The sequence below is a fragment of the Schistocerca gregaria genome, chromosome 1, assembly GCF_023897955.1.
Source record: "Schistocerca gregaria isolate iqSchGreg1 chromosome 1, iqSchGreg1.2, whole genome shotgun sequence".
Taxonomy (NCBI): Eukaryota; Metazoa; Arthropoda; class Insecta; order Orthoptera; family Acrididae; genus Schistocerca; species Schistocerca gregaria.
This window is the reverse complement of record NC_064920.1, coordinates 257,341,578-257,366,738: the sequence shown is the minus strand read 5'-3', so window position 1 is coordinate 257,366,738 and position 25,161 is coordinate 257,341,578. Positions and strand designations below refer to the sequence as shown.

Below are 25,161 nucleotides of genomic sequence, written 5' to 3'. Positions count from 1 at the left end.
GGCGCTGTCCAAAACCAGCGTCGAGGCAGCTGTGTGGCACCATGGACCATAGATGACAGAGGTGAATGATGGCTGTGGAAATGTGGGCGGGTGAATAGATGGGTGCAACTGTTAACCGACTGACTGCCCAAATAAAACAAGGGCTACCAACAGTACCTTCTCAATGACCGTTCAGAAAATGTTGGTGCTCATGGGCCTCCCCAACAGGCGCCCGGTTCACGGACCCTTGTTGACTGCTGTTCATCGGCGACGAAGGCTGGAATATGCACGCCAACACCACAACTGGACATTTACCGAGTGGCAACAGGTGGCGTCTTTTGTAGATGGCCATTGCTGTGTACAGCGTGAAATGCTTCAAAGCAAACATCCTGCAATAATAGTCTAATAGTCGGAAGGGTTCAGACTGGAGAAGGGAGCATTATTGTCTGGGGAATGCGTTCATGGCATTCACTGGGTGATCTCGTCATTCTGGAAGATGCAATGGATCGACGCAAGTATGTATCTATCGTTCGGGATCATATCCATCCCTACATGTAGTCTGTTTGTCCTTGGTACAAGGGCATCTACCAGCAGGACAAGGCAAAGTATCACACAGATTGTAGTGTACGAGCATGGTTCGAAGAGCACCGGGATGATTTTACTAGATTTCCATGGCTACCGAACACCCTGCATTTAAACACAATAGAGAATCTGTGGAATAACTTTAGTCGGGTTGTTCGCGCTGTGGATCCTCAACTGAGAACTCTAGCGCACTGCAAATCAGACAGCTCCGTATCCTTCCAGAACCTCATTAACTATCTTTCTGCACGTCTCTCAGCAGTCCGCATTGCATAGGATGGTTATACAGGCGTTAGACAGATGGTCACATTAATGTGGTTGGACAGTGTAACTGAATGAGTGAATGGCTGCGTTCGATAATTCTACTAAGAAACGATGAAAAAAAAAACACTCCGTCTACAGGCCACAAGTGGCCCATCGGGACCATCCGACCGCCGTGACATCCTCAGTGGAGAATGCAGATAGGAGGGGCGTGTGGTCAGCACACCGCTCTCCCGGTCGTTATGATGGTATTCTTGACCGAAGCCGCTACTATTCGGTCGAGTAGCTCCTCAATTGGCATCAAGAGGCTGAGTGCACCCCGAAAAATGGCAACAGTGCATGGCGGCCTGGATGGTAACCCATCCAAGTGCCGACCACGCCCGACAGCGCTTAACTTCGGTGATCTCACGGGAACTGGTATATCCAATGCAGCAAGGCCGTTGCCAAGAAACTATGAAAGAAGCTTTAATTACATCCTAGTGAGAATAAAAGAACCAATCAGAGCAGGTCACAGCATCCAGCTCCGATGTTCAGGCTGTACAACTGTTAGTCCCAGAAAGTAACAACCTTGATGTATCGGAAACAAAACTACAATCAAGTACAGGGACATATAGTGTATTACAGAGAACACAGCAGGGAAGACGTTCAGGAGTAGGTTTTATTATAAACAAGAATATTAAAAACCGCTGTGTATAGGAGGGCTTTAAGTAAAGTAGTGGCCATATTGATAGACCGCAATGTTTAATGAATTAACAAGTATAGTTCGATTATATTCATTCAGTGTAGGCAACCGCAAAGTTTGCTACCTCTTTCCGAATGTAGGGAAGCCGTTGGGAACCGTTGGCAAAGCGTTCTCCGTTGATGACAGTGAAACAACTCTAGCGCATGGAGTACAGAAGCCTCGTCAGGAAATCGGCGGGCTCAGAAGGGTTCCTTCAACTTTGGAAACACGACGAAGTCAACGGGACTCATGCGTGGTGTTCCAAGAACTCTCAATGTCACCATTGCAATAAGAACTCGACAACGCACGTGGTCATGCATCACGATAATGCGATCATCTCGCAATACACGTGGCTATCTGCACCGTTTTGCCGGACACAGATGTCGTTCCAGAAATCGGCAATAGTAATCACTATTGATGGTTTGTCCCCCAGGCACTGCATGCGTAACAATAAGACTCACTCAGTCGTGTGCCACAATTAGCATAAACTTCAACACTTGAGATACTGTCGAAATTTCTGTTGACTCGGTAAATCTGGATGACGCCATACATTCGACTGACGCTTTAATTTATGCTCTTAGGCTCGTGCCCACGTCTTATCAATAGCGGCAATACGCTGCAGAAATGCGTATTCTTCGTTGCAGTATAGTCCAGGTGGATGCCAGCCAGTGCATACCGATGTCATTTCTGTACGCTGGTGGGTCGATGGGGAACACTATGGGGTAAAGCTTTTCTCATGACAGACATCTGTCAGTATGTGCCACACGGTTTAATGACTGAGACCATTCTTTACGGATAACATCCGGGCAGTCAGTCGATGGCCTTCAGAAACGAGACTACTCGCGGTGTCAACCTGGTCTTGAGGAATGGAAGAGCGTACGCTACAAGTCCGCAGACCCATTCTGACCCGCACAAAACGCTTTGATCCGTTCTGTTACCGTCCTATACCCTAATGTATTCTCGCCACAGACTTCTCGTAATCCTCGATAACATTCTGATGTATTTTTGCAGTAAGATGCTTCGATTTTAATCCACGAACGTTGATTACGTTGTCAAAACATGCTTCAGAGGAGTGAAATCAACTCTCTTCACTTCAACGGCACACAGAAGCAGTACTCCCAACTCAATGCCCCTCATATGCACTCTATACGCCAACAGCGCCACCTGGCCGTTCCCATATCCCATTTGCATGTGTTTGATCTCTTGCTAGTGTCTGCACTGCGTTGCGACTACTTTATTTAAAGTCCTCGCATTATGAATGAAACTATGATAGAATAGTAAGATTTGTATTAAAAATAAACAAAAGAGATTCCAAGGAAACAAATCATGTGTGTGCATCAGCGTGTTCGTGTTTTGACAGGAGGTACAATACATCTATGAAGAGTGACAGAAATTACAGCATTTCCCATTACACGATGACAAAGAGGGAGAAAGTTAGACTAGCGTAAAAGCCACTTCTTTGGACAGAACCTTCGGATATGTTACCAAAAGTAACAAAGATTATGTGTTAGCAGAATCTACGGAGAAGAAAAACATTTTAGTCTTTAAGACATTGTTTCTGAACAAAACATATGGAAAATAGACCTTGCAAGCACCTATGTGAAGTTGACTATACTGTACTCAATAACAGAACAGTTGTACAGAACGTACACCACTTTCCAATTACAAATTATCCGCTACGGTCGCAGGTTCGAATCCTGCCTCGGGCATGGATGTGTGTGATGTCTTAGGTTAGTTAGGTTTAAGTAGTTCTAAGTTAGGGGACTGATTACCACAGCAGTTAAGTCCCATAGTGCTCAGAGCCATTTGAACCTTTTTTGAACAAATGATCGCGGAATCGTAAGATACACAATAAACTTAGACAGCAAAGATAGAAACAAATTCATCATCTAGGAAGTCAGAATGTGAGTTACGAGAATTTTTGACGATAATTAGGAATATCGTATTAACGTAGAGGACAATTTCCACACTTAGACAATAGAGTTTAATAGGGACTTAGAAGAAACGGGCAAATAGTCAACAAAACAAAAGGAAAATCTCAAATGGAACGCAACAGTTTGAAAGAGAAGTGGGGAGTTTAAAGCAAACGATAGTAAGAACATCATGAAATTATATTTAATCAACCAAAATCATTTCGGATTATCTTAGAGAAGTTGTGAAAAAATGCTCTGAAATTTAATGAGAGAAGCAGCTCAAAATATAAGAGTATAAAGAATATAAAACATAAACTCTACATTCATTAGTTAAGACATGCGGCACTCTAACAACAGATAATTTTGTACAAGCATTTGAAGATTTCTTTGAATGTTAACAGAGTTTAACAGATGACTCTGAAACACAGATAGATAATAGTGGATATAGCGGCGTTCTGAAAGTAATCTTAGGTGAGTATAAAGCAACACGAGGCTTGCCAAACTAGTTACCTATTTCTATCGATTAAAAATAAGAAAATTGTCCAAAATGGAACATTTCTGTAATTAATCTTCTTCATAGTAAAGGAGACTAACATGACAAAAATTCGTGGACCTTTGAACATCTTTCCTGTAACAGACAAGAGAAAAAAATAAAAGTAAAGTTTGTGGCTTAAGCCTGTGACTGAGCTGTAGACCTTACTGCATAAGGTTGCAATCCGTCCGGATATATTGGAACCGTCACCTTTATGGACTTCCTTGTTCCGACATCCTGAAAAAAACCAATTCTGTCCCGATTTTGAAAAATACTATTACGAGCTTGCCTCAAGCACTGAAGTAACGCCATCTGTTAGTGCGATATGTAAATGAAGCCTCGCTTCAGTTTTATTTATGTGCAAATTTATGTTGATAAGGCCGTCTCACACATGGCATTGCATGTTGCGTATTCTTATCGACGATGCAAGCACCTTCCAGATGTATAGCCGTCATTCGAGAAAAATACCACACTTCTCCAGTAGGATGGGCGTGGAACTACTTAAGCAACAGAATCGGGCAGTTCCCATTTGAATAGCGATCTGATAGGACGATTCTTTCTAACGTAATACGAACAACCAGTGCAAGTTAATATTGTTTGCGTTTACTGGGGGTTTATAGGGCGTGAATTGTAAAGTGACGTGTATTTCGATGACTGAAGTGTTATTGTCGACTATTTATAGTCTAATAAACTTGTCTTATCATAGTTTACGAAAATTCCTAAGGATGGAAAGACAAAGTGTCACTTTCCGGATTACTACACAAAAGAGTGGTTTTTTGTCAATAAAGGACGCACGGATCAGGAAGCGTTGTGTGAGATTTGTAACTGTTTCATCTCAGTAACTCAAGGAGGTAAGGCAGATGTGAGACATCACATTTCTTCGAAGAATCATACAAACAGATTTGCGGTAGCATCGACATCAAAGCCTATTTCTACATTCATGATTAAAGAAGATGCCCAGGAAGAATTGCTCGTTGCTTCTGTAGAACTAATGACAGTTTATAAAGTTGTCAAGCATGATCAGCCCTTCAGTTCTCTTGACTGCACAGTAAAACTGTACGCCGCAATGATCCTGACTCCAAAATCGCCGTAAATGTGTCTACAGCTATTGTTAAAAATATTCTCGCATCACACTCCGTGTCCGAAAGCATAAAAAAATTGCAAGAAATTTTATTTTACGGCATAGGAACAGACGCATCAAATCACAAGGCTGAAAATATATTTCCTTATTGTTGTTCAATACTTTACTGAAACTGACGGAATCCAACAGAAGCTGCTGAAGTTTTATTCGCTGAATAACGAAACATAGGAGCCAACTGCAAAGTTTTGTGCATGCGCTTTAGGACAGCTGCAGGTTTCATAAGATAAATTAATCGCTTTTTGTGGAGATAATGCCCATACCAACTTCGTGGGGCTTCATCTATACGGCCAGCGAAATGCGTTTCACCAAATTAAAGAAGAACTAGGAAAAATGTGGAAGGAATTGGATACCCTGCCCATATTCTCCACAATACTATATCAAGCGCTTTTGGAGCCTTAACTGTCAACATTGAAATAAACGTAGATGTAAATCATCAACATTGATGTCAGTCATCAGATCCTCTATCTCACTCACAAACAAGGTGGCTGTCGTTAAAGCTCGCAGCTGAGAAAAATCTTAAGCTCTGGATTCCATTAAAATAATTATTTGACCTAAAATAATTTCAGATTTTTTCAGTAGTCCGATCAGTGAAATTTATTTCGTATTTCTGCAGTCAGACTTTGCTCTGTTTGGAAAAATATAGAAAGCGTGCAGAATACTATATTCTCAGTAATTGAAGTTTTATTGGCATGCAAACAAGGTGAATTTAAACAAATTAGAGAATGAGAAATCTAACGAACAAATAACTAATTTGATTTCGAAATTTGAGGAAGAGCACTTGATTATAGAGAAATGGGCTATTTCTTTCAATAAATATCAAGTATTTGAGTGGATGACGCTATCTGAAACACCTGATTGGATGATGAAAATGTTCAAATGTGTGTGAAATCTTAAGGGACTGAACTGCTAAGGTCATCAGTCCCAAAGCTTACACACTACGTAAGCTAAATTATCCCAAGGACAAACACACACAGCCATGCCCGAGGGAGGACTCGGACCACCGCCGGGACCAGCTGCACAGTCCATGGCTGCAGCGCCTGACACCGCTCGGCTTATCCCGCGCGGCTTGGGTGATGATTGAAAACACTATTATATACCTGACTAAAAATGGTGTGAATATTTCAGGAGACAATTGTTTTCAGTAATGTATATACATGAAGAGCTTTTTAGAAACTAAACGTGATTCGGAAAAGCGGAAGTCTAAAGACTGTGTACAAGAAAGGTGGATTTATTTTCTTAACGAAACCGAAAATCCTAAACAAAAATGCCGGCTGCTAAAATTATTCGAGTATTTGTTTTATGTTCCTCCACACAACGCCACTGTGGAAAGAGTATTTTCGTTGATGTCCACCCAGTGGACTGATGAAAGAAATCGACTGCTGCCAGAGACTGGAATCGATCTAATAGTGCCAGTATAACTAAAAGCTGACTTGCATGGAGTTTTATAAGTACGTAAAAGAGAAAAAAAGAGTTGGTGAAAATGATGAAACCTTCCAAAAAATGTCGTGTACCAACTAATTCTGCCCCAACAAGTTGCATGTAATTGTGTTCTAAAGAAAAAAGTAAATTCGTTAAATAAATTTTTTACTTCAATTCTACACCCTCGTGTCAGTGTGTCCCAGCGAGGTCCCATCTAGATATGGCAACCCTGCTTGCTGCAGGCAGAGTGAAGCCTTTCTTTGCCGTGGCTCCAAGAGAGGGAAGTTGGAGGGCTCATCGTCTCAGCCGCCTTTTGCCCATGGGAACGATATACAGTACTAATCTAATAGCAGGGTGAGTGGACCTGTGGCCGTCCTGGGTGTACTGGAACGAGGAAAGTCGCCACCCCTACCCAGGATTGAACGCAGGCCCTCCAAGAGCGGAGTCTAGCGCGCTATGTGCTGGATCACCACAGCCACATTTGCAAGATATTCACTAACATTTGTCCTAGTGTGTCATACAAAAAAATCATTTATCTTAGTCGTCAAAGAAAGCAGCTGGCTTTAAAAGGCGATAAAGCGCAGCTGACCATTGGCGAGTTATGAATGAATTAACAAATTGATGCAATGAGTATGAATGTTCGCTTTTACTGGAACTTACAAACTTTGAGAACGCATTGGACACTCTTTGAACCAAGTTTGTACTAGCTTTAACCAGAGATAAGGTGATGGTGGTGGTTAGTGTTTAACGTCCCGTCGACAACGAGGTCATTAGAGACGGAGCGTAAGCTCGGGTTAAGGAAGGATTGGGAAGGAAGTCGGCCGTGCCCTTTCAAAGGAACCATCCCGGCATTTGCCTGAAACGATTTAGGGAAATCACGAAAAACCTACATCTGGATTGAACCGTTGTCCTCCCGAATGGGAGTCCAGTGTGCTAACCACTGCGCCACCTCGCTCGGTTCAGAGATAAGGCATAGATTAATTACATGTTATTATACAATAAGGATAGAAGCTGAAGCAATGAATTTGTGCCACAACCACAACTTGAACTCAGGTCTCCTGCTTATTAGGCAGATGGGCTCATTTAACCACTATAGAACTGTGGCTACCACCTCTGTACTGTCTATGTACGTCAAATGGCCTCCATAATACAGACTTCAATTCAAATGCTCAGCCCATTTTCTACAGCCGAGGCTCTCCTACATTGGAATAGCACCTCAGTCAGCAGGACGCCCTTGTTCAAGTCCCAGCTGCGACATAAATTTTAATTCATTGCTTCAGCTTTTATCCTTATCGAAGATAAAGCTGAGACTGATAAGTCTCCATAAAAATGTTATTTCATCAGAGCAATGGTCACAAATCGATATTCATACAGATATCGGCATAAAATGCAAATCTGTAAACTTTGGCGATCAGTGGATGAATGTGTGGCGGTGCAGAGCAATTGCACCGCGCAGCTGACAAGGCAAATAAACGAGGCACACGTTCATGCCAGGATATGAGGTCTTTGCGAGTTACATTTCGTGTACTCAGTTGGATAGTAACTATGCCTTGCAGAAGGGAACGTGAACGATATACGCAGGCCTGAGCATTTGAGAGAGGACGTGTAGTTGGGCGCAAAATGGCCAACTGGGGTAATGGGCAAATCGCTCGACATTTGGACAGGATCGATGTCACTATTCGATGATGATGGTAGGAATGGGTGAAGCATGGCCGAATACAGGTGTCAAGAAGGAAACGGTCGAACTAGAAAGACGACAGGATGTGAAAACTGAGCAATCATCACAGAGGCAGTCAGGGCTCCAGGTTCATCAATATCATCGGTTCGGCGTGCAACTGGTGCTTCAGAGACCACATGGACCATTAACTTGCGGCTCAGAGAAAGAGGACTGAGCTTACAGCGCTCCTTGTACCGACTACCATTCACCTCCGTACACCAACAAGCCCATTTGCAGTGATGTCGTGCAAATTCCACCTGGAATATCATGAGTGGAACAGAATTATCATCACTGATGAGTCCCACTTGGAACTGAGCCCTGATGATCGCCGAAGGCGTATTTGTAGACGTCCTTGACAGCCGTGGGATACCAACTTGACTCTCGCCCGTCATACCTCCCGACAATCTGGAGTGATCGTCTAGGGTGCCATTTGTTTTCATAGCAGGAACCCTTTGGTTGTCATCCGCGTCACACTTAGTACGTCGACAATATTCTACGTTCAGTTTTGTTGTCCTTTATGGAAAGCCTTCCTGGGCTCACATTTCAGTAAGACAATGCCCACCCACACACGGAGAGAATGTCTACCGCTTTTCTTCGTGCTTGCGAAACTCTACCTTGGCCAACAAGGTCGCCGGATCTCTCCCCCATTGAGAACGTTTGGAGTATGATGGGAAGGGTCTTCCAACCAGCTTGGGATTCTGACGCTCTGACGCGTCAATTCGACAAAATTTGGCACAATACTACTCAGGAGGACATCTAAAAACTCTATTAATGAATACCAAGCCGAATAAATGCTTGCATAAAGGCCAGAGGTGGAGCAACGAGTTATTGACTTGCTCAATTTGTGAAGCTCTTTCTCTTGAATAAATCATCCAATTTCCCTGAAACTGTAATTATTTGTTTAAACACGGTAAATGCGATCAGGGTAGATAATCTTCCATAATAAGAAGAATGAGCCTTTGCTCGAGCCACGTTCATGGAATACACTCTTTGGTCTGAAGGGGGAGTGGCACGTTCGCCGCGAGTGCCGTTGAGACAATTTTCCAGCTGTAAAAGGAAGGAGCGTCCAGGCCTGCGGGGCAACATGCTGGCTGTTTGTTCTAACGTCCGTGTGCCTTCCAAGTTGGTCTGTTGAGCATCATCTGCACACGTCGGATTTGCGCTGGAAATGGGAGTGAACACATTATTCCTTTGGCTGACCAGGTCTGTAGATGGGGCGTGGGTTGTCGACATTAACATGTATCCAGGCGGCTCCAAGTTTTCTACTGCTCGTCATTCCAGAGTTGCTTTGTATACTCGGCGAGCTACTTTTAGTTCGTTGCTTCGCTGCCGACACCATGTACCATCCGTAAAGGGTGACCTTACTACCAGCTGTGAGCACGATAATTTTGACTGGTTCGCTTCCTGTGCTTGTTTTGGTCCTGTTGCTTCTAAATTGGACTCAGCCCAGTCTCCTGTTTTTGTTGTTGCCTGGTCCTGGTGGTGGTGGTTAAGTTCCTAAGGGACCAAACTGCTGAGGCTAGCGGTCGACAGGATTACACACTACTTAATCTAAAACTAACTTACACTTAGAACAACACACACACTCATGCCTGAGGGAGGACTCGAACCTCTGATAGGGGAGGAGGGGGGGGGGGGGGGGGGGCGCCATGCGGACCATATTGCAAGGCCGCCTCAGACCACATGGCAACCCTGTGCGGCTTAATCTATTCCTGTGTCTGGCCAGCTGATTTGAGAAGCTTCCATTTGGTAACTGTCAGCGTTATTACCTGATTGTGTGTTTTAAATTATTGGGGTTTTGTAAATTTCTTGTATGTTAAGTTTCATTAACTACGACCTCCAAAACATTTTTCTTGCCTAGTAGCTAGTGTACTAAATCGCCAAGTCGCTTTCTTTAGTTATTTGGAGCCTACAAGCTTATGTGACTCATGGGAGAAATTCTTGTCGCTTGTATTTTGGTGGGTTATACTTCCAATAAAAGCTTGTGTTGGCGTAGAAGAGGTTCTTCAGCCAACCTTTCACGTTTTTCTTCCATCTATGTTTACCGTCCTGCGCAACGGTTAGTATTTATGGTTTCCGTCTCATGGTGTGATTTGAAGCTGAATCTTACTTGGCCGCTGAACTTCCTTACTATCAGGTGCAAGTGGGGGTGATTCCCTTGGCCAATTACCTTATTGTCTTTTAGCGATTTTTCACAAACGTTTGTCTACACTGTTAGCGTGTATAAGTTTTACTCTTTCAACTTAAATATTGCTTCTCTGTTCATCGGGCTATCTCTGTATGTTCGTGCCTTTGCGCGTGTTCCCACTGATTGCTTCGGAAACGAGAAGTGTGGTGAACAGTGTGTCGGGCCTGCCCTGATTAATATCGGGTTCTTTCCCGAGACTACAAGCCCGACTTGTGGTGGTTTCATATTGAGCAGCTTTAACTGTTTTTTTGTTTCCTTTTATTTATTTGTTGTATTTTAGTAAAACAATTTCAAGAAATGTTTGCGGTCTACGTATCTGAGGACTGTTTTCTTAGAACCTTTGAAGAGATTGTTTATATAACTTCAATTGGTGAAATATTATCTCACTTCCCTCATTAAAAAAAAGCTGTAAATATTTCAGCAATAGTAACCAGTGGCACAAAAGATTTGTATATTTTTGAAGAAAGAATAACATTTGTTGTACACCCGAGTTTTCACACTTCATGTTCCCATGAATGACTGTTGGAGAGATGAGAACAAGTATCTGAATTAACACCATAACTTTTCGTTATTTGATCTCACTGAAATATTTGGTAAATTGTTGACGGGTTATCAGTAATTGTTTTTAAGTAACTTTATTTGATAGTTTTGTCTTAATATATCAAGGTCCTGTCGGCCTAATTAATTAAGTTATTTACCTCGTAAGTGCTAGTAAAAGTCTTCATACGAATGATGTTCAGCCCTTGTCTGGTCTCGTCATTCCACTCCCAGGCAACTTTATGCCAGTAGTGCGTAACAAAGAACAACCGTGGTAAGATTCTGAGATCGCCTCCAATACAGCTGACAATGCCAGGCAATCATTATAATCATTTGTTTGCCTGTACATGTAAATCACATCTACTGATTTTCGTCTTATACAGACAATTCCTTCGTGGGGGGACGTTTCTTTGTCTTAGAGTGTACGTCAGTGCTATAATGTCATTGCATCGCGTCAGGATTGTGAGAATTTATAACTAAATACGACCCACTGCGTTAACCAACCAGTGCTGTTACCTACTAACTGAAGTACATTCCTTGAAGCCTATCATCTACCGATAATACAGACGGACGATTCTTAGTTTGCAATTGTTAACTTGAATTGGTTCGTGCTTCTAATTAAAAGTATGCCAGTTTTTATTCATTCTGTGAGTACTAGGTTTTGACGACAATGAAACCAGGTGTACTGTTGTGCCGTTAAACGTTATTTCAATTCGACGTTTCAATTGTCATGGAAATATCGTCACCCAATAAGTATGTGACAGTCAGCTCAAAACTAAGATGAATTTCTGTTGCTTTTGGCCGACCTATGTGGATCTAACTAGTGAAGGAAACTGCAAAGAGCTTCTCCAGAAAGCTGCCGTCACAAAAAAGTACGAGTACAGTTGTGTTACACAACACCACTTCAAGAACCACTGGATACCTGCGGCCTCTAGTATTTCTAAGAGGCAGACATTGATGTAACGTCTGGTGGCATAGCAAAATACACTACTGGCCATTGAAATTGCTACACCACGAAGATGACGTGCTACAGACGCGAAATTTAATCGACAGGAAGAAGATGCTGTCATACGCAAATCACTAGCTTTTCAGAGCATTCACACAAGGTTGGCGCCGGTGGCGACACCTACAACGTGCTGACAAGAAGAAAGTTTCCAACAGATTTCGCATACATAAACACAGGTTGACCTGCGTTGCCTGGTAAAACGTTGTTGTGATGCCTCGTGTAAGGAGGAGAAATGCGTACCATCACGTTTCCGACTTTGATAAATGTCGGATTGTAGCCTATCGCGATTGCGGTTTATCGTATCGCGAAACTGCTGCTCGCGTTGGTCGAGATCCAATGACTGTTAGCAGAATATGGAATCGGTGGTTTCAGCAGGGTAATATGGAAAGCCGTGCTGGATCCCAACGGCCTCGTATCACTAGCAGTCGAGATGACAGGCATCTTATCCGCATGGCTGTAACGGATCGTGCAGCCACGTCTCGATCCCTGAGTGAACAGATGGGGACGTTTGCAAGACAACAACCGTCTGCACGAACAGTTCGACGACGTTTGCAGCAGCATGGACTAGCAGCTCGGAAACCATGGCTGCGGTTACCCTTGACGTTGCATCACAGACAGGAGCGCCTGCGTTGGTGTGCTCAACGACGAACCTGGGTGCACGGATGGCTAAACGGCATTTTTTCGGATGAATCCAGGTTCTGTTTACATCATCATGATGGTCGCATCTGTGTTTGGCAACATCGCGGTGAACGCACATTGGAAATGTGTATTCGTCATAGCCATACCCGGCGTGATGGTATGGGGTGCCATTGGTTACAAGTCTCGGTCGCCTCTTGTTCGCATTGAAGGCACTTTGAACAGCGAACGTTACCTTTCAGATGTGTTACGACCCGTGGTTCTACCCGTCATTCGATCCCTGCGAAACCCTACATTTCAGCAGTATAATGCACGACCGCATGTTGCAGGTCCTGTACGGGCCTTTATGGATACAGAAAATGTTCGACTGCTGCCCTGGCCAGCACATTCTCCAGATCTATCACCAATTGAAAACGTCTGGTCAATGGTGGCCGAGCAACTGGCTCGTCACAATACGCCAGCCACTACTCTAATTGAACTATGGTATTGTGTTGAAGCTGCATGGGCAGCTGTACCTGTACTCGCCATCCAAGCTCTGTTTGACTCAATGCCCAGGCGTATCAAGGCCGTTATTACGGCCAGAGGTGGTGGTTTTCGGTGCCGACTTCTCAGGATCTATGCACCCAAATCGCGTGAAAATGTAATCACATGTCAGTTCTAGTATAATATATTTGTCCAATGAATACCTGTTTATCATCTGCATTTCTTCTTGGTGTAGCAATTTTAATGGCCAGTAGTGTAGATAAATCTGGAAATTTGAAACATCTTGTCTGCCGAGAAATTGCGTGCACCAAAGAATGTATAATGTGAGAAAAGTATTGTTTTCGTATACACCAACGAGGTAGTTAAGGATCTACAGACAAGAAGTAAACGTGTTTCTACGGTTATTCAACGTATGTTTCAGTGACTTGAAATCAATGAAATATGATAGATACATACAGTACAGCTTTTCTCACCACACCAGACAGATATCAAACTACCTGTGCATTCCGGGAGGAGTCATTCCTGATGTGGAAAGGGTCCTTCCGGATGCCATGAAGAGCACAGGGTGCAGCCAGCTGCAGGTGGTGGCACATGTCGGCACTAATGACGTGTGTCGCTTTGGATCTGAGGAAATTCTCTCTGGATTCCAGCGGCTATCTGATTTGGTGAAGGCTGCCGGTCTTGCTTACGAGATGAAGGCAGAGCTCACCATCTGCAGCATCGTTGACAGAACCGACTGCGGACCTTTGGTGCAGAGCCGGGTGGAGGGTCTGAATCAGAGGCTCAGACGGTTTTGCGACCGTATTGGCTGCAGATTCCTTGACTTGCGCCATAGGGTGGTGGGGCTTCGGGTTCCGCTGAATAGGTCAGGAGTTCACTACACTCAGCTGGCGGCTACACGGGTAGCGGAGGCTGTGTGGCATGGACTGGGCGGTTTTTTAGGTTAGAAGGCCTCGGGAAAGTGCGCGATGGGCTGCAATGTCGAAGGGTGCTTGGCAATTACAGGACGTGCTTGGATCAAGGAACAGTCGGAATTATAGTTGTAAATTGTTGTAGTTGCGCTGGAAAAGTCCCTGAGCTTCAAGCGCTAATAGAAAGCACAGAAGCTGATATCGTTATAGGTACAGAAAGCTGGCTAAAGCCTGAAATAAGTTCTGCAGAAATTTTTACGAAGTCTCAGACGGTGTTCAGGAAAGATAGATTAGGCAGAATTGTAAATGGTTGCGAAAACACACTTGACCTCTTAGCCACAAACAATCCAGAGCTGATAGAGAGTATCATGACTGATACAGGGATTAGTGATCACAAGGTCGTTGTAGCTAGGCTTAATACCATTTCTTCCAAATCCATCAGAAACAAACGCAAAATAATTTTATTTAAAAAAGCGGATAAAGTGTCACTAGAAGCCTTCCTAAAAGACAATTTCCATTCCTTCCGAACTGACTATGCGAATGTAGACGAGATGTGGCTCAAATTCAAAAATATAGTAGCAACAGCAATTGAGATATTCATACCTCATAAATTGGTAACAGATGGAACGGATCCCCCGTGGTACACAAAAAAGGTCCGAACGCTGTTGCAGAGGCAACGGAAAAAACATGCGAAGTTCAGAAGAACGCGAAATCCCGAAGATGGGCTAAAATTTACAGACGCGCGAAATTTGGCACGTACTTCGATGCGAGATGCCTTTAATAGGTTCCACAACGAAACATTGTCTCGAAATTTGGTAGAAAATCCGAAGAAATTCTGGTCGTATGTAAAGTACACAAGCGGCAAGACGCAGTCAATACCTTCGCTGCGCAGTGCTGATGGTACTGTCACCGACGACTGTGCCGCTAAAGCGGAGTTATTGAACGCAGTTTTCCGAAATTCCTTCACCAGGTAAGACGAATGGAATATTCCAGAATTTGAAACACGAACATCTGCTAGCATGAGTTTCTTAGAAGTAGATACCTTAGGGGTTGCGAAGCAACTCAAATCGCTTGATACGGGCAAGTCTTCAGGTCCAGATTGTATACCGATTAGGTTCCTTTCAGATTACGCTGATACTATAGCTCCCTACTTAGCACTCATATACAACCGCTCGCTCACCGGTAGATCTGTACCTACAGACTGGAAAATTGCGCAGGTCGCACCAGTGTTCAAGAAGGGTAGTAGGAGTAATCCATTTAACTACAGACCTATATCATTGACGTCGGTTTGCAGTAGGGGTTTGGAGCATATACTGTATTCAAACATTATGAATCACCTGGAAGGGAACGATCTATTGACACGTAATCAGCATGGCTTCAGAAAACATCGCTCTTGTGCAACGCAGCTAGCTCTTTATTCGCACGAAGTAATGGCCGTTATCGACAGGGCATCTCAAGTTGATTCCGTATTTCTAGATTTCCGGAAAGCTTTTGACACCGTTCCACACAAGCGACTTCTAATCAAGCTGCGGAGCTATGGGGTATCGTCTCAGTTGTGCGACTGGATTCGTGATTTCCTGTCAGGAAGGTCGCAGTTCGTAGTAATAGACGGCAAATCATCGAGTAAAACTGAAGTGATGTCAGGTATTCCGCAGGGAAGCGTCCTGGGACCTCTGCTGTTCCTGATCTATATAAATGACCTGGGTGACAATCTGAGCAGTTCTCTTAGATTGTTCGCAGATGATGCTGTAATTTACCGTCTAGTAAGGTCATCCGAAGACCAGTATCAGTTGCAAAGCGATTTAGAAAAGATTGCTGTATGATGTGTCAGGTGGCAGTTGACGCTAAATAACGAAAAGTGTGAGATGATCCACATGAGTTCCAAAACAAATCCGTTGGAATTCGATTACTCGATAAATAGTACAATTCTCAAGGCTGTCAATTCAACTAACTACCTGGGTGTTAAAATTACGAAAAACTTCAGTTGGAAGGACCACATAGATAATATTGTGGGGAAGGCGAGCCAAAGGTTGCGTTTCTTTGGCAGGACACTTAGAAGATGCAACAAGTCCACTAAAGAGACAGCTTACACTACACTCGTTCGTCCTCTGTTAGAATATTGCTGCGCGGTGTGGGATCCTTACCAGGTGGGATTGATGGAGGACATCGAAAGGGTGCAAAAAAGGGCAGCTCGTTTTGTATTATCACGTTATAGGGGAGAGAGTGTGGCAGATATGATACACGAGTTGGGATGGAAGTCATTACAGCATAGACGTTTTTCGTCGCGGCGAGACCTTTTTACGATATTTCAGTCACCAACTTTCTCTTCCGAATGCGAAAATATTTTGTTGAGCCCAACCTGCATAGGTAGGAATGATCATCAAAATAAAATAAGAGAAATCAGAGCTCGAACAGAAAGGTTTAGGTGTTCGTTTTTCCCGCTAGCTGTTCGGGAGTGGAATAGTAGAGAGATAGTATAATTGTGGTTCGATGAACCCTCTGCCAAGCACTAAAATTTGAATTGCAGGGTAGTCATGTAGATGTAGATGTAGATGTACCTCGTCTGACAGACGATGTCGTGTCTATTTTAATACATTTGTTTGTGATAGTTTTGTGACGTTGTGGAAAGCTATTGGCAATGTCTAAACAAAGTAAAAATGAGAAATAAAAGTATTTTTGATTGTTGTTGTTGTTGTGGTCTTCAGTCCTGAGACTGATTTGATGCAGCTCTCCATGCTACTCTATCCTGTGCAAGCTTCTTCATCTCCCAGTACCTACTGCAGCCTACTTCCTTCTGAATCAGCTTAGTGTATTCTTCTCTTGGTCTCCCTCTACGATTTTTACCCCCCACGCTGCCCTGCAATACTAAATTGGTGATTCCTCGATATATCAGGTCCTACCAACCGATCCCTTCTTCTAGTCAAGTTGTGCTACAAACTCTTCTTCCCCCCAATTCTATACAAAAACCCCTCATTAGTTATGTGATCAACCCATCTAATCTTCAGCATTCTTCTGTAGAACCACATATCGAAAGCTTCTATTCTCTTCTTATCTAAGCTATTTATCGTCCACGTTTCACTTCCATACATGGCTACACTCCATACAAATACTTTCAGAAACGACTTCCTGACATTTAAATCTATACTCGATGTTAACAAATTTTTCTTCTTCGGAAACGCTTTCCTTGCCATTGTCAGTCTACATTTTATATCATCTCTACTTCGACCATCGTCAGTTATTTTGCTCCCTAAATAGCAAAACTCCTTTACTACTTAAAGTGTCTCATTTCCTAATCTAATTCCCTCAACATCGTCCGACTTAATTCGACTACATTCCATTTTCCTCGTTTTCTTTTGTTGATGTTCAACTTATATCCTCCTTTCAAGACACTGTCCATTCCGTTCAACTGCTCTTGCAAGTCCTTTGCTGTCTCTGACAGAATTCCAATGTCATCGGCGAACCTCAAAGTTTTTAATTCTTCTCCATGGATTTTAATACCTACTCCGAACTTTCCTTTTGTTTCCTTTATTGCTTGCTCAATATAGATTGAACAACATCGGGGATAGGCTACAACCCTGTCTCACTCCCTTCCCAACCACTGCTTCCCTTTCATACCCCTCGACTCTTATAACTGCCATCTGGTTTCTGTACAAATTGTAAATAGCCTTTTGCTCCCTGTATTTTACCCCTGCCAACTTCAGAATTTGAAAGAGAGCATTCCAGTCTAAATTGCCAAAAGCTTTCTCTAAGTCTACAAATGCTAGAAACGTTGGTTTGCCTTTCCTCAATCTTTCTTCTAAAGTAAGTCGTAGGGTCAGTATTGCCGCATGTGTTCCAACATTTCGACGGAATCCAAACTGATCTTCCCCGAGGTCGGCTTCTATCAGTTTTTCCATTCGTCTGTAAAGAATTCGCGTTAGTATTTTGCAGCTGTGACTTATTAAACTGATAGTTCGGTAATTTTCACATCTGTCAACACCTGCTTTCTTTTGGATTGGGATTATAATATTCTTTTTGAAGTCTGAGGGTATTTCGCCTGTCTCATACATCTTGCGCACCAGATGGTAGAGTTTTGGCAGGACTGGCTCTCCCAAGGTCATCTATAGGTCTAATGGAATGTTGTCTACTCCATGGGCCTTGTTTGGACTCAGGTCTTTCAGTGCTCTTTCAAACTCTTCACGCAATATCATATCTCCCATTTCATCTTCATCTACATCCTCTTCCATTTCCATAATATTGTCCTCAAGTACATCACCCTTGTATAAACCTTCTATATACTCCTTCTACCTTTCTGCTTTCCCTTCTTTGCTTAGAACTGGGTTTCCGTCTGAGCTCTTGATATTCATACAAGTGTTTCTCTTTTCTCCAAAGGTCTCTTTAATTTTCCTGTAGGCAGTATCTATCTTACCCCTAGTGAAATAAGCCTCTGCATCCTTACATTTGCCCTGTAGCCATCCCCGCTTTGCACTTCCTGTCGATCTCATTTTTAAGACGTTTGTAATCCTTTTTGCCTGCTTCATTTAGTTCGTTTTTATATTTTCTCCTTTCATCAATTAAATTCAATATTTTTGATTGATGATTGTATTTGTTAAAGATTGTGGACCTGGGTATTCTTTTTGAGGAGGCTTACATTTAGAAGACTGCCAATGGGAAATATAACATGCGAGATAATTTCTTTCCTCATTGCAAATCTGAAATGTATTATGTGCCTGGAATTTGATTGACTTGGAACCATATGGTTTTGTTCCAGAACGTAAGTCTCAATTGAATTAGGTCAGAATTTCATGTCAACCAAATGCTTTATTTTATTCCGTTAAATTTGAAATCACAATGAATATCAAGGGCTTTATTTACAGGTAGATTTAGATCGCAAGATCGATGTTCAAGTAAACAATCAAAACAAAAAAGCTGTCTTTCCATTGGTTTACTGTGACAGCCTGAAGGCCGCATTCGGATTATTACGAACATTGTTTTTTTTAAAAAAAAAAAAAAACAGTCTAACCGGTCCATCCGTTCTCAAGTGATGCGTTCACCAACGAATAGAATTTAATTTTTATTTATTTGAGGTGATTTTGAGAATTAGCAGAAACATTTTAGATTGTCGAACGTAGTGATCATGAAGCAGCGGAAGCTATCTTGGACAACGATTCTACTGGCCATTTATCTCCCTACAAAAGCGTTATGAACAACATATTACAAGGGCCTCCTTCATCTCCTGCACGCCTGCTCCCACCCCATTCCTTATACAGCAAAACCTCGCCCACTACATGACATAATCTCCCTGAATGCTCTACTCCCATTATGGATGCCTAAAAATGAAATACACTACTGGCCTTTAAAATTGCTACACCAAGAAGAAATACAGATGATAAACGGCTATTCATTGAACAAATATAATATACTAGAAGTGACATGTGATAACAGCCGGCCGGGGTGGCCGAGCGGTTCTAGGCGCTACAGTCTGGAACTGTGCGATCTCAACGGTCGCAGGTTCGAATCCTGCCTCGGGCATGGATGTGTGTGTTGTCCTTAGGTTAGTTAGGTTTAAGTAGTTCTAAGTTGTAGGGGACTGATGACCTTAGAAGTTAAGTCCCAGAGCCACTTGAACCATTTTTGTGATAACATTTTCACGCAATTTGGGTGCATAGATCCTGAGAAATCACTACCCACCTCTGGCCTTGATACGCCTGGGTATTGGGTCAAACAGAGCTTGGATGGCGTGTACATGTACAGCTGCCCATGCAGCTTCAACATGATACCACAGTTCATCAAGAGTAGTGACTGCCATTTTGTGACGAGCCAGTTGCTCGGCCACCATTGACCAGCCGTTTTCAATTCGTGAGAGACCTGGAGAATGTGCTGGCCAGGGCAGCAGTCGAACATTTTCTGTATACAGGAAGGCCTACAAGACCTGTAACATACGGTCGTGCATTATCCTGCTAACATATAGGGTTTCGCAGGGATCGAATGAAGGGTAGAGTCACGGGTCGTAACACATCTGAAATGTAACGTCCACTGTTCAAACTGCCGTCAATGCGAACAAGAGGTGACCGAGACATGTAACCAATGGCACCCCATACCATCACGCCGGATGATATGCCAGTATGGCGATGACGAATACACACTTCCAATGTGCATTCGCCAAACACGGATGCGACCATCATGATGATGTAAACAGAACCTGGATTCATCCGAAAAAATGACGTTTTGCCATTCGTGCACCCAGATTCGTCGTTGCGTAAAACATCGCAAGCGCTGCTGTCTGTGATGCAGCGTCAAGAGTAACTCCAGCCATGGTCTCTGAGCTGATAGTCCATGCTGCTATAAACGTCGTCGAACTGTTCGTGCAGATGGTTGTTGTCTTGCAAACGTCCCCATCTGTTCACTCAGGGATCGAGACGTGGCTGCACGATCCGTTACACCCATTAGGATAAGATGCCTGTCATCTCGACTGCTAGTGATACGAGGCCGTTGGGATCCAGTACGGCGTTCCGTATTACCCTCCTGAACTCATCGATTCCATATTCTGCTAACAGTCATTGGATCTTGACCAACGCGAGCAGCAATGTCGCGATACGACAAACCGCAATCGCGATAGGCTACAATCCGACCTTCATCAAAGTCGGAAACGTGATGGTACGCATTTCTCCTCCTCACACGAGGCATCACAACAACGTTTCGCAGGTCAACTGCTGTTTGTGTATGAGAAATCGGTTGGAAACTTTCCTCATGTCATCACGTTGTAGGTGTCGCCACCGGCGCCAACCTTGTGTGAATGCTCTGAAAAGCTAATCATTTGCACATCACAGCATCTTCTTTCTGTCGATTAAATTTCGCGTCTGTAGCACGTCATCTCCGTGGTGTAGCAATTTTAATGGCCAGTAGTGTAAGAAAAAGAAACTGCATGAAACCTATTTTATTTTTAGTGCTTTGGTAAAATGGAATCCTAAGAATTTTCCTCAGATTTATCCATACATGAAGCAGTTATTCATCCCTCCACCATTGCACATAACAAATACTGCATACTACCCGAGAAAAGTTTTAATCAAGTGCGAATCCAAGCTGTTTCCTATAAGAATCTGTATTTAACTAGCAAGACTATCTATTCTCTTACATACAGAATAAAAACCTGAAAATTTACGACAGGGTGATGTTGAAACACGCGAAAGAAGCAGAGACGGGTGAGTCGAGAATGGCATTTTCTCTGCCTACGTGGGCGGTGAGCGTCTGCCTGTGCACTGCCCAGTGCGCGCTCTTCTCTGCGGTACGCTATTCTGATGAAGAAATTTCGAAAATATTCAGGAAGGGAGGTGAAGGCGCTGCATTTCTTCTTGTCTCATGGGCCAACAATGAGACTAGAACTCTTATTGTCGGCAAATATTTTAGCGCGAACTTCTCTGTGACTCATCAGAAGACAGGAGGGAATTTGACGACAAGTTTCCTCTCTCTGATAGCTCAGTAAATAACCTTGATCCCTGGTTGGCTGACGATGTCTTCGGCGGTCTTTCTTTAGGATGGGATGCCAGGATTATTGGAGACAAAAACGTCGTCGAAAGATTCGGGGTCCGATGCTAGAGCAGCATAGGTTAAGTCTGATCCCAGTGCTGTGAAGAATGGTAGTGTTCTCGCTTCAGTGTTTGAACTGAACCGAGACTGGTAGGGTGCGGAATTTTAGGAATGTCACGAAAACGTTAGAAGCTACTTAAAAATGCATTCATTATTCTCATTTTAGTTACTTGAGTTCTTTCGCTTTTAAGGCGTGGATTCTAACTGAACATTGTAATCCCACATCTTGGTCACAACCTTGCCAACTGCACGTATTAGTTCCTGTGCATGTCTGAGCAACACCTCTCATTGTACCATGGGTAAAGCGAATATTTCTGGCACATCGTCTAAAGTTAATTCAGTGGCAATCTCTGGAGGAAACACCTATGTGTTTCCTAGTGCCTTTTGGGCCAACCATGTGTGTATTTTTGTGTAATTGAGACAGCTTAATGCTTCATGTCTCATTTGTTATTTTGAATGAAGACGTCCGCTATGTTTAGTTTTCCCCCACGCCAGTTGATTATTGTGAAATAAATGCATTTTTTATTATTATTTCTTTTTATTATTTCAGCAGCCTCAGTGCTGATAATGGATTAGCTAGGGCGATCAGCCATACTCATATATGAGGACGTGCTTCTTGTGACAGTTCCATTGTGCAAACCTTTACCAAATTACACGCAGCATTTCAATTGGCTAACCCTACCAAGATAGTTGTCTTATGTATAGTCTCTCCCGTTGGCAGATACGTTTCAATAGGTGACCCTGCCCAGGATAGTTTTTCTCTGTATGACTGGCCAAGTATGAGTACAAACGTTTCAATTAGCTTACCATACCAGGATTATTTATTCACAATTAACAGATACGTTTCAACAGAACGTTTTTTAAGCTGCAATATTTAAAGAAATAGGGAAAGATAAGATCCGAAATTGACACTTTTTTGTCCATCTATAATTTAATTAAAAAGAAACTAATAAAAAATTTAATATTATGTGTGATTTCATAGCAGAAGATGTTGTTTATTTAGCTGCACACACTTCACTAAAGTACCTTGAACTGTTCTGGAGGAATATGAATGTTGAGCTCACAGATGTTAAAAAAACCGCCTGGTGCGCATGCTTTGTCTTCTTTTACGTCTAATTTCTAGTCAACATCCAGCCATCTGCCTTCTGTTTGTTGCAGTAACTTTCACAGATCCTTTAGTATCAAGCACGTGGCAGTTGTCACAATGGCGAAGACTCAAGACCATATTTTCCTCAGTAATAATTACTAATTTTTATAGTACCCAACACTTGGAAAGGTTTTCGCAGTTATTGAAGCACATAGATTTTCGTAGACAGTTCCGAAATCATTTTGTGTCTACGTGTCAATGCCTTTTTAGCAGCTCATGCATTGGCAGATCTCGAAATATGGTCTTTTGCACCATGTACAGATATAGGAAGAATATCATTATGTGACAAAGACTCTCCTTTCACTTGTGCCCCGTTAAATTAGCACCACGATGTATTACCAATCTGATGGAGAACAGGACATAACCTTTCATATGTGGTAAATTTACAAAAACATATTGTTCACACATCTTCATGAACTGTACGTCAATTGGGCGTATGTCTTCTCTTCATGAGATCTTTGGAGATATTCAAACAATAATTTTCAGTGACAACTTAATTAATGGACCACCAAAAATAGCACACACAAACATACTTATTTTCGCAAACTGGAAACAAACTTCGAAATAATTAATACTTGCGGAACAAGCAAGCATCGAAATACCGTTAATAAAAGTTTGTCACAACACTTTTGAATAGAAAACGAAAACGCCTAAATGAGGAGTGTGCGTTAAAACAAAGATAAAATATCAAATCTTAGCATAACATCAAAAGCGGTCTTGGATATTAGCACACTATATTAAATAAAACTCAAAATAAAATGACTAAAACTGATATTTCAGGAAAATCTCAGAGAGACCAAATCACTTCAAAATTTCGAATTTTTTTCAATGACCATTACTTATTGGTTCCTTAATTGGAATATTTACGCTGTTTGATCAGTATGATGCTCGAAACAACTGGCCGCTCATGCTGCAAGTCAGAAATATTTCACTTAGGATGAATCATTACAGAAGATTGTCAGCTGCTGATTTTACTGTATAAACAACATATTATAAGATGTGGTCATATGAATCCAGAATCGAAAAATTATGAATCTGACGGAGCATAAGGAATAAGGTGGCAACGAAAATAATTTATATAGTGAAATCAAAAATGGTCGTTGTGGCCTCAGCTTTGCATGTTCAGTTCACAGTTCGTGCTCTAACTACTGCACAAATCTTTGAATACTAAAAAAATAAAGATTTCTCAGCAAGATTAGAGGGGAAGTCAGCGGAGTTAAAAGATACAAGTATAATCTCAAAAAATGAGGTCATCAGAGGGAATCTATATTGTGTGACAAAATAGCCCGTATAAATAGTTTTTCATGCATACGTTAGTCAATGTTTTTATTGCCACAATGATTCTCAGTAAATACATCCGAAATGCCGAGCACCAGTTCCTAAAGATTTTTCAGTATTTGTTATATTAATTACAAAAAACTTAATTTTCATCCTTCCTCTTCGTTGTTTTGAACCTACGAAGTAATTTTAAAGACAATTACAAGGCGATATTTGTGTTACAACTGCACAAAAGTTTCAACATTACGTTAACACGAATTAATGAAATGTCCATGATAGTTAATAGAAATGTAGACAAAGAAATTCGTGTCTCTCACCAGCCACAGCAAGCACCAGAAAGTAAAAGCGTAGCAATAGAACATTTCGAATCTTTAGAGTCTTTCTTGTATCTGCCCCAACAAAATCCCGCTATGCAGTTTATAACACACAGCAGGAAACCGGAAGCGGATGTATTCATCACTGGAACACCTGTCACTGCACGACACACTGTCCAACGTGGGAATTTGGATGCGTGGTGTTACTGCGATGCGTATCCATTGTGTATGGACAACAGAGTCAGGGTGCAATTTTCTTTTCACAGTTGTCAAAAAATCATGTATGTGCGCTTGTTTTGTGGGTTTGTCATTGCCAGCACAGAACAACCGAGGTCTGACTACGTGTTTAACTCATTCTGTAAATCATAATGTACATCGTGTTGTTTTTCCAAGATAGGTCGACGAGGGTATATGTTTCATCAACATAAGCTTTCATCGGACTTACAATAACCACTGTCACGGGTATACTAAGTACTGTTGCTGTGAGAAAAAAGAAAAGATTTCATAAGGAGAATGGGCCCGGAAACATTTTAATGCCGTGTTACAACCCATTTTCTGTAACTCTTCACAGTATCATAGCACGTACAGCAACAGAACGTATCAGCATACCACATGAGGGTCTTTATTGCTTACAATGTTGACCTTCATTAGCACTGCTTATTGAATCCGGCGTTTGTGAATTTCTGTGTATGATTAGGCAACCTTCAACAGCACAGCACAATGACACTCTACACCTCTCTACATGCGCATATAAAAGATAAATGTCTGCTGGATTTTAGTGCGAAGGAAGGGTGTGCTGCGGAACTGGTCCACCTCTTCCTAAGCATGTGAGT

The 25,161-nt window shown here is 42.4% G+C and overlaps 1 protein-coding gene across 1 annotated transcript in view; it reads right to left on the bottom strand.

Annotated features, from left to right (window-relative positions):
* The window catches only part of LOC126339307 (uncharacterized), a 103,704-nt gene extending 79,301 nt beyond the window's left edge, over nucleotides 1-24,403 (bottom strand). Inside the window, exon 1 of the mRNA XM_050001619.1 lies at nucleotides 24,332-24,403. Coding sequence (XP_049857576.1) covers nucleotides 24,332-24,376 — 45 coding nt within the window. The 5' untranslated portion in view covers nucleotides 24,377-24,403. The remainder of the gene's footprint in view (nucleotides 1-24,331) is intronic.
* Between the last annotated feature and the right edge of the window lie 758 nt (nucleotides 24,404-25,161).